Raw genomic sequence first — 10,731 nt, 5'->3', positions numbered from 1 at the left:
TTTATTCTGAGAAGGGGTCATCGTCCAGGCCGAGGGTCCTGACCAAGGCGTTGACTTCCTGAAACTACTTGTGCCAAAGTAGGGAGCACACGAGCCGAGGGTCTCGTTGCTGAGAAATTACTTAGCCATGCTAAGGTATGATACATGAGCGCTGAGAACCATGAAGCGAGTGGCACCTCGTGGATTGGGCCTATTCGATCAAGTTGGGATCGAACCCGTGCTGATCACACGGTGACTGAGACAGAATTAAGTCAGGATAGTTGGAACTCCCAAAGTATAAAGTGAAGTATTTTTTTTATAAGAAAGAAAAAAGAAAAGAATTTCTTTTGGAATATTCATAAACTGCTATTATGCAAGTATTTAGAATTATTCTTATAACCTTTATGTTTTACATGCATTTAGAATCTTTGCTCATAATGTATATGTTATTAAAGTTTCGCCCCCTGTTGTTGAGACTCACTGAGTACAATGGATGGTACTGACGTTCTCTTTTGGGAACCTACGTTGGTCTGCGGTACAACGTAGGTACCGGATTTGCAGGCGAGCAGGCTACGAGTTAGGACTTCCTTCTCTTCCAGTGCTATTGGTGAGCTCCGCTTTTGTTCGTGGAGTATTCCTTAGAGTCATCTTTATTTAGTTATTTTTTTGTTTACTTAGAGAACTGTCCAGGAAATCTCATGTCCTGAGCAGTGCGTCAGTTTATTAGTAGAGGCTTCATAGACATAGTCGTTGGGTTAAGATTCAGATGTTCTTTATAATAACTTAGCAGTATTTCATTGGTTACTATGAATAAAGTTTTGGAGTTGATTTACTTGAATATTTAAATTAATCAAAAGTATTTGGTTAGAGTATTGCCTTGTTGCATATAAAGCTTGGAGTTATAATAGATTTGATAAGCAGAGATGGTTCGCTCGGTCATGTTTAGTGATCGAGTGCCGGTTCCGGCTTGTTTAGAAAATGGGTCGTGACAAACTTGGTATCAGAGCCTCAGGTTTATGGAGTCCTAGGGGTCTATGAAGCCGTGTTAGTAGAGTCTTGTTTATGGGTATGAAGCGCGCCATACTTATAAACAGGAGGCTACAAGCATTTAGGAAAAATCTCATTTTTTGTCATACTTTAGATTGTGCAGTAGATCCTACCTCAAAGAAATTATCTAATGTATTAGTTTCTCCAAAACTCGCAGAAATGGCTCGTACTTGCAACTCTGACACCGACACTCAGGATGCTGCTCAAGAAACTATTGCTACTATTGTGGCTCAAGGTAGAACTAAAAAGGCTTCAACTCAGAAAAGGAGGGGAAAATCCACAAAGGGAGTCCAAGTACCCCGGGTTGAACAAGAAGAAGGCGTGGAGCATGATGATTCAGTACCTCAGGATCCAATACCGCCCCCAACAGCAGCTCCGGCTCAGGAAACTATATCTCCCGAGGTGGGTCAGATGTTTAATGCTGTCAACAGTGCTATGGAGATGTTTAAAGCCTTTATGGCCAACCAGAACGAGAGGAGAGATGAGATTCTACCTCAATCAAATAGACAGAACAATTCTGAGTCCTCAAGAGTGAATGAATTTTTCAAGTTGAGTCCTCCAGTGTTCCATGGTTCTATAGTTGATGAAGATCCGATGTTGTGGCTGGAGGGTGTCAAGAAAGCCCTCCGAGTGATGAAAGCATTTGATGATGAAGCTGTGGAGCTAGCTGCTTACTAGCTTAGAGATGTGGCCGGCGCTTGGTTTGAGATGTGGGAAAATGAAAGAGATGAAGATGATGGTCCGCCTACTTGGAAAGAATTTGAAGGGGCCTTCATGGCTAACTTTATCCCAGAAGAGGATAGGGAAGCTAAGGCTTCAGAGTTCGAACAGCTCAAGCAAGGGAATAAAAGTGTGCAAGAGTACTACATGGAATTCATAAGGTTAGCTAAGCATGCTCCTCACATGGTTAAGACTGAAAAAGCAAAGATTCGCAGGTTTGTTGGCGGTTTAGCTTACCACATTAAGGATCAGCTGCAGCAGTAGGGATGAAAGCCTTCTCCTCTGTTGTGGGATTTGCCAAGCACTTAGAAAAAGACAAACAACTAAGGAGAGAAGAAAAAGAGCATAACAAGAAAGCCCGGACAACGGGCAGGTTTAGTGGTACATCCAGCGGAGGTGGAAGGGATTCCTCTAATAAGGAGTCATTAGCACCAGCTCAGTCCAGTCATCAGTCAGGTGGTGGGTCTTCCTTCAGATGTACTTAGCAATATGGAAATCAGTCTCGCTAGAATCAGAATTTTAGGACATCATCCTCACATAGCCAGAGTCATGCTGAGCAACATTCAAACCAGCAAGGTCTTTGTGGAACATGTAAGCGGCAACATTCAGGTCAGTGCAAGCTCGGATTTCATGGTTGCTACCATTGTGGAGACATTGGTCATATAAAGGCCAACTGCCCAAAGTTGCGACGTAATTTCAGTGGTGGATCAACTCGTCCTTCTAGTTCCTCAGCTATTGCAGTTGCACCACCTCAGGCTCGTGGTTCTCATAATCAGACCGGGCATGGAGCAGGCAGAGGTGCAGACCGAGTTACTCAGGGAGGGGGACAACCCCGTTTGTTTGCTACACTTGATCGTTAGAGTGCAGAGGCATCTGCAGAAGTTATTACAGGTATACTTTTAGTCTGCTCACATAATGCTTATGCCATAATGGATCCAGGTTCAACGTTTTCCTATGTGACTCCATACTTTGTAATTAACCTCGGACTAGAACCTGAACAGCTTAGTGAGCCATTCCTAGTATCTACTCCAGTTGGCGAGTCAGTGAAAGTTACCAGAGTCTATAGAGGTTGTATAGTTTCAGTCCAAGGTCGCAACACCAAAGCCGATCTCATAGAGTTAGAAATGGTGGATTTTGATGTGATCATGGGTATGGATTGGTTGTCTTCCTGCTATGCCTGTAATACAAAAGTAAAAAGCTAATGAAGAAAGTACTGAACAGAAAAAAGAGCTTTAACTTGCACATGATAGAGTTAAAAACTTGAAATTCATGGGCTTGGAGGGATGTTGTCAGTGGATAGAAAAGTGTAAACCGCATCAACCACCACAATTGCGTCTCCATTGATCTGGACTTGATGTGTTATGGAACTTTGGTAGAGAAATCCAGCCTTCTCCAATACCCTATAAGAAGCCTTGTTCTCCAAAAGAACAAATGCTTGAATCTTTACTATTTCAGGAAAGTCATTGAACACTTGAGGTATTGCCATTTTGAGTGCCTTTGTTGCAATCCCCTTACCCCAATACTCAGCTGCTATAGCATATCCTATATCTGCAACAGCTTCATTCTTCTTTCCATCAACACTTCTTCCTGGAGCTAGTGATCACCCATAGGAATCCGATCGATCGATCATCGATGCATATCGATACACGCCAAGGGTAAGCTATACACACTTCCTTAATGAAAGTCAAGGCTTCTTCTTTTGAGGTCAACGTCTTCCATCGAGTGGTCCGAGTTACTCGATCATCACTGCCCCATATCACCACATCATAAACATTAGTCACTTTGAATGGACGCAAACTAATTCTTGAAGACTCCATTGACATGATACGACAACGACAACAAACCTAGTGTAATTTCACAAGTGAGGTCTGAGGAGGGTACTCGTGTGTACGCATGCAGACCTTACCCTTACCTTGTGAATGTAGAGATGAAAGATGAAAAAGAGGCAAGTAGCAACACACAATTGACATGATGTTTCAACTATATATTCCTAATTAACAAGCTTAATTTGGAGCTTTAATGCACTAGAGTTGGAGATCCTTGTTTTCAGGACAGAGTTTGTAAGCAGACTTGGTAGTAATTAAAAGAGCCATTATGGCTGTAATTCCATTCAATATTTTCAACTTGTGGCAAATTAAAGCTTGTGTTTTATATATTTATGGAGAATGTGTTACTTTAGCAAACTGTATTTGTAAAATAATTCTGGAGAATATACAATAACGTATAAACAGAAATGAAAAAACAGAGACAGAATTTAATCCGAGCCCACTGAATTCACAGTGTTTCCTTAAGGAACTTAATCCCCTCCTAGTACCCAAGGTTGTTGATTGTTTTCTCCCAGGATAGAACGAATTACACACTAGTGTAGCGGTACTTCAAACCCAATGTTTCAGCGAACACAAAGATCAGTAGCAAATCACACTTACTGTTGCTTTCTTAGTATTTAAAACAATGCAGAAGAAAGGAGCAGAAGTCAGAAATTCGTATGAAAAATCTGGGAGAATGAACAACTTATCTATAGCCCCAACCTGTTGAGTTCAACCGAAGAGAGGTTAGTTACGTAAAACGACCATAACGTAAATGGCCATTTACGCAAATTAAACCGGGCAGAAGAAACGTTTTCCGTTACAAAAAACGCACGGGCAGAGTCAATGAAACGGATAATTTGGATTATTAATCTTCCGTTACAAACACGGATATTTAATAATATTACGTTAATATTTACTATTAACAAATAAATTTGGTCCAAAAAATTAATCAATCAACCGAAGCCGAGCGACGACGACGGCCCGAGGCTTGCCTTCTTCTTAACTCTTTAAGAGCTAAAAGAAGAGCAATTATATAGATACCAATCAAAAACCTTTTCCTCTTGCAATATGGGACAATATCCCATTGTCAAGGAGGAAAACTTAAATTTTTATTTTCCCTCCATTTCCCATTCATCCTCTTTTAAGCTTATTTTAGCTTTACAAACTCAACAGAATGCATATCTTATTCTCAATGCTAGTTGGTATAGATAGAAAGAAAGGGCTTTAAAATTCCAGGAGCCATGCATGTTCGATAATAGTATCCAAAGTTAGGAAATCCTCACATTTCTTAATTTGTATTCCATTTTGTAATTAATGAAAGTTGTCAAGTTGAGGGTTTAAGTATGATTAATATAATGAAGAAAGACCAAAAGGAAGTAAAAAATATGTGACGACCCAAAGGGGTCATCACCTGTTTTTAATTGAATTCTGTATCTCCGAGGCCTTAAAAACCTCATTTAGAGTCACCTCGAATTGCGTGCGCAGTCCGGCGTGTAGCCGGAAAGCTTAAATATGAAATTCTGTGAAAAATGCTAAGTTTTGATGTTAAAATGAATAAATTTGACTTTGGTCAATATTTTGGGTAAACGGACCCGGACCCGTGATTTGACGGTCCCGGATGGTCCATAGAAAAATATGGGACTTGGGCGTTTGCCCGAAATCGAATTTCGAGGTCTCAAGCCCGAGAAATGAATTTTTAAAAGAAATTGTTTTTCTGAAATTGTTAAGGAAAATTGAAATGATATTTGATTAGAACGTGTTGGTATCGGGACCGTATTTTGGTTCCGGCGCCCGGTACAGGTCTTACATATGTTTTAAGTTCTTCCTGTAAAGTTTGGTTAAAATCGGACGTCGTTTGACGTGATTCGGACTTAAAGTTCTAAATTTGAAACTTGATGAAGTTTGAGAAAAATTCTTGATTTTGAGGTTTGATTCTTTGTTTTTGAGGTTATTTAGGCGATTTGATCGCACGGATAAGTTCGCTATGATGTTGTTGAGTTAGTTCATGTGTTTGGTGAGGAGCCCCGAGGGCTCGGGTGTGATTCAGATGTGTTTCGGGATGGTTTTAGACTTAGAAAAGTTGCAGAAAATAGCAGTTCTGGTGTCCAGGGATTTAGTGCTATGCGATCGCATAGTAAGTCCCGCGATCGCATAGTGTAAAACTTCAGGGTCCCATTTTGTTCTATGCGTTCGCATGCATCTCTCCGCGAACGCGTAAGGTTAAGTCTGAGAGGTCCTTCTTTTGTTCTATGCGATCGCACTGTCTACTCCGCGATCGCGATGTGTTAGCCCCCAGCCTTCCTTTCCTTCTCTGCGATCGCATGGTGTAGTCTGCGATCGCAATGCTCAGACCCAGTTATTATATGCGATCGCATCCTTTGGTCCGTGATCGCGTAGGCCAAATTCGCCCAATTATTTTAAATGTTCAGAAACAGTACCCATTCGAAATTTTTATAAAACTTCTCAAACTCTTTCTTCTCCAAGGTTCTAGGGCGACTATTGAAGCATCCTTTCACCATTAACTCGTGGGTTAGTAATCTTTAACTCGTTTTCTTCATTTTCCATCAACATCTATTGAATTTCTAGGCCTAAAATATGTGATTAAGGGTAGAAAATTAGGGATTTGGGTAGAGTTAGGGCTTTTTGATTTTTCTTGATTTAGACCTCGTTTTGGGGTCGAATTCGAAAACAAATTATATATTCGGGCTCGTGGGTGAATGGGTGACTGGATTTTGGTTCGAACCTCGTGTTTTGACCAAGCGGGCCCGGGGTCGATTTTTGAGTTTTTGGGAAGAATGATGGAAAAGCTATAATTAGGCATTGGATTCGAATTGTTTAGCATTATTTGATGTTATGAAGTCATTTATGTATAGATACAATTGATTTAGAGCCGAATTCGAAAGGAAAGGCGGTTGTTGAGGATTGAGTTGGCCGTGGAAGTTCGAGGTAAGTGTTTGGTCTAACCTTAGCTTGAGGGATTAGGAGTTGAGTCCTATTTTCTATGTGATAATTGTTGAGTACGACGTATAGGCATGCTGATGAGTATCTATACGTTTGTGTCAAGTATGACCATGAGTCTTATATTGTGATTTTCATGGTTTCGTTGTATTCTTCATGCTTTGGTGATGATTTCTAGTTGTTGTGAAGATTTTATGGAAGGAATTGAGACCTTCGAACATTTTGGAGCATTGGCTCGAGTTGTATTATGGATTGTGAAAGTATATGAGATGATTGAACCCTTTGGAGCATTGGCTCAAGTGGTAAAGTGAGTTACAAAGTACAAGTGAAAGATAGAGAAAGAGTTATTGAAATGTTCCCTTGACGGGATTGAATTATTTAATTGTTGTTCCCTTGCCGGGATTTAATTATTTACTTGTTGCTCCCTTGCCACTATTTAATTGTTAAATCGTTGCTCCCTTGCCGGGATTCCTATATGTTCTTGTTTATTTTCCTTGCCCTTGTTTGTGATTGTTGTTTGGGTGAGGAAGAGTGTTAAAGCACGAAGGGTGATGCCGTGCATTGTTTGCTATTGTGAGGAAAGAGTGTAAAGCACGAAGGGTGATGCCGTGCCGCACGATGTACCATTCCGTGCCAATTCTATTGATTATATGTGAGGAAAGAGAGTAACAGCACGAAGGGTGATGCCGTGCACGTTTTCATTATATTATTGCTTGGTGAGGACGAGAGTAAAAGCACGAAAGGTGATGCCGTGCACTTGTCTTTGATTTTCCTGATTTTTTTTGCTGATAATTGAGTTATGTTGTCCTTTACTTCTATTTACTGATTTTCTTGTTGTTATCGGTTCAAGTGCATTAATTGTCTTATTCCACTATTACTGTGATTCTTTATGTTGGCATTTTTCTTTATTGTGTTACTTGTTATTATTGGCTCGAGGTATCCTTGCGCAATATTATGCCTTAAATTTATACTATAACTACTACATGTTTATGTGACTTAATTGCTACTTGACATTTAGCATACTAAATAAATTGCCTATTTGCTCCTTAAAGTCCATAATTAATTGCTACTTGTCATTACTTATTTTCCTCAGTGAGTCATAATTATTGTGTACTTGTTGTCTTATGAATTCGTATAAATTGTTGCGTTTGTTGGAGTAAATTTCATTTGGAAGAACTGTTGACTTAATGAAATGGGAGCGGGTGGTACGCCTACCACGAGATTTAATGAAATGGGAGCGGGTGGTACGCCTACCACGAGATTTAATGAAATGAGAGCGGGTGGTACGCCTACCACGAGGTTTAATGAAATGGGATCGGGTTGCACGCCTGCAACGTGATATGTACTGACAGTGAAATCTGCTTTTATTTCCCTTATCCGTGTAAGAGTTAAATTATTGATGTTCTTTATTATTTTCTTGAAATTCTGTATTATCTGCTATCCTCGAAGCATGTTCCCCTCCCATTTAAAATGTTTATTCTTGTTATTTTTTCCCGCTGTAAATATATATATATATATATATATATATATATATATATATATATATATATATATATATATATANATATTTCCATTATAGATGTATATATATATATATAACTGCACGGGTTTATGTGGTAGTCATGTCTAGCCTCGTCACTACTTCGCCGGGGTTAGGCTAGGCACTTACTAGCAGATGGGGTCGGTTGTGCTGATACTACACTCTGTGCTCTTTTGCACAGATCCAGGTACCGGACAACAACAGTAGTTCGGGAGTCTTCCTTCAGTCCACCGAGATACCGAGGTAGCCTTGCAGGTGTCCGCAGGCCCGGCGTCTCCTCTATCTTACATTTCATTCTGTTATCTCATGTTTCGAGACAAACAGTGTTATTTTTCCTTCAAACTGTTGTATTTAGTACTCTTAGTAGTCCGTGGATGTTGTGACACCAGTTCTTGGGTAGAGGCATATGATGATTTTTGCATTATTGTTCAATTTATTTAATTTAAGCGTTCCGCTAAATTACAAATTCCGCTGTTGTTTAATTATTTATTTCCTGTTAACTAAATTGGCAAAAAATGGATTTTAAACAAAAGCTTTTATGGATTCTAAATGTGTGGCTTGCCTAGCTTCTACGAGTAGGCGCCATCACGACCCCCGAGGGTGGGAAATCCGGATCGTGACAAAGTAGAACTCCCTAGAGGAATCTTTAGTAATAAAAGAAATATAAAAAAAATCCTTATAAGACGCTGCACTATGTCTCTTTCACGTGGCTCGACATTAGGTCTATGCCTTTTGATCTAGAGACAAGTTATGTAAGGATTAATAATAACGGAAAAGGGCCAAAACTATCCCTATCGTTTGTTAAATGGTTTATAAATACCCTCCGTCTACCTATCCGTTTAAAAAAACATACTCCGTCCATCTATCCGTCCAAAAAACACACGAAGTTAATTCTATTAACAAAAATACCCCTGCGACTAACGGCAGAACTGATGGAGTGTTTTTTTTTGAACGGATAGATGGACGGAGGGTATTTATAAACCATTTAGCAAACGATAGGGATGAGTCTTTCATTTAATGACGTGGCGATTTTTACCCATTTACCTGGTCCGACCCTATTTATTTGACCCGCCTAATTATTTTCTTTCTTTTCTTTGCTTTTTTTTCCCTCTCTTTTTCCTTATCACCCAGCACACCCACTCTCATCTCACAAAGAATTTTTAGCGTTTCTTTGTTGAAACAAATCTTTCTTTGTGTTTGAAAATATGGCTTTGGCTTTCACTTTATCTGCAATTCATGGCTCTTTGTCCCCCTCTTCTTCTTCTTATGAACATCCCCGTTTGTCTTCTTGTGAACAATCCAAAGATTTTCATTACTTGTCCCTTTCAAAGTTTCAATATTTCTCCTAGATTTGATTGATATATTTGGACAATTTTAGCATTTGGGCTCAATTTTTTTGTTTCAGATTTTGGTTTATTTTGATCCTTGTCTTCTTACTTAACAACCCAAATGTATCTGTTGATTTTTCATTTAAGAGTTTCAATACTTATCCTGAGTTTGCTTGGAGAAATTTTAGAATCTGGTTTGAATTTCGGGTTATTTGATTTTGGGTTTTATCTATTCTTTAATTAATTTGTTATTGTGTGTATACAGTGTCCCAATTAGAGAAGAAGAAAGGGGGAGATCAGATGAGTGGGAATGGGTGTGATAGATACTATCCATTTTTGTAAATGGGTCGGATAAGGTAAATGGGTTGAAATAATATTCATTTTTTGTATCAGTCAAAGATTACCACGTGGCACAATTAAAAATCGCCACGTCATTAAATGAAAGACCCATCCCTATCGTTTGCTAAATGGTTTATAAATACCCTCCGTCCATCTATCCGTTCAAAAAAACACACTCCATCAGTTCTGTCGTTAGTCGCGAGGGTATTTTTGTTAATAGAATTAACTTCGTGTGTTTTTTTGAACGGATAGATGGACGGAGTATATTTTTTTGAACGGATAGATAGACGGAGGGTATTTATAAACCATTTAGCAAACGATAAGGATAGTTTTGACCATTTTCCGTAATAATAATACATATAGATTAATAATGTATGAATAAATAATGATGAGTGTGTAATTATAGCTTTATTTTTTTTTTTATAGATGTTTGGTTTGATATATTAAAAATTACTAGTATATAGCGTATTGAAAAATATGTATTTACTTTTTAAATAGAATAAAAAAGTTTATTTAACTATTACAAAAGTTAGTTTTGTAATTTAACTGTTTAAATTCATATATTGTTATACCCTCATTCTTATTGATCCACCATACTCAGCTAGTTACTTTTTTTCTGAATTTGATGTGATATTTTGAAACTAGTGTTGATTGCTTTTGAAAGCGGAGTCAGGAATTCTGTTCCCTACATAAAAAAAATGTATTTACACCTTAACTCTTTTAAGAATTATGGAGTTAAATATGTGTTCTCACAACCATTGCTTTCACTCTCTCTTCTTCTCACATCTTCTACATATGATTCAAAGGGTCGTCCGCCATTGCTGCTTCTTACCGTGTGTCAGCTGGTTGCAATGTAAGAAAATTGAAGAGTAGAAGTCTACCATTGAAGGCCCAAAGCTTTGCTTACGAAAATAGGATTTTTTGAGTTTGTTAGTTGTTTGGATTGAGTGTTGTTCCAATTGATTGAAAATATCAAAAGGAGTTCAAAATTTAAATTTGAAGTGATTTGGAG

At 38.6% G+C, this 10,731-nt stretch overlaps 1 protein-coding gene across 1 annotated transcript; it reads right to left on the bottom strand.

The window, feature by feature from the left end:
* Positions 1-3,013: 3,013 nt before the first annotated feature.
* Positions 3,014-3,569, bottom strand: LOC109237832 (kanamycin resistance protein-like). Its single transcript, XM_019404222.1, has 2 exons — positions 3,351-3,569; positions 3,014-3,313 (listed from the first exon to the last, which is right to left on the bottom strand). The coding sequence occupies exons 1-2, from the start codon at positions 3,567-3,569 to the stop codon at positions 3,014-3,016; spliced, it is 519 nt and encodes a 172-aa protein (XP_019259767.1).
* Between the last annotated feature and the right edge of the window lie 7,162 nt (positions 3,570-10,731).

The sequence above is a fragment of the Nicotiana attenuata genome, unplaced genomic scaffold (genome assembly GCF_001879085.1).
Source record: "Nicotiana attenuata strain UT unplaced genomic scaffold, NIATTr2, whole genome shotgun sequence".
Taxonomy (NCBI): domain Eukaryota; kingdom Viridiplantae; phylum Streptophyta; class Magnoliopsida; order Solanales; family Solanaceae; genus Nicotiana; species Nicotiana attenuata.
Note: the sequence above shows the minus strand (reverse complement) of the source record. Positions and strands in the feature narration are given on the sequence as shown.

Bases quoted from the DNA above. Each gene is read 5' to 3' on its own strand.
- LOC109237832 (XM_019404222.1), bottom strand. From the start codon at position 3,569: ATGTCAATGGAGTCTTCAAGAATTAGTTTGCGTCCATTCAAAGTGACT. The intron at 3,314-3,350 runs GTGATCACTAGC...GTTGATGGAAAG, and splicing joins GATCGATCGGATTCCTATGG to AAGAATGAAGCTGTTGCAGA.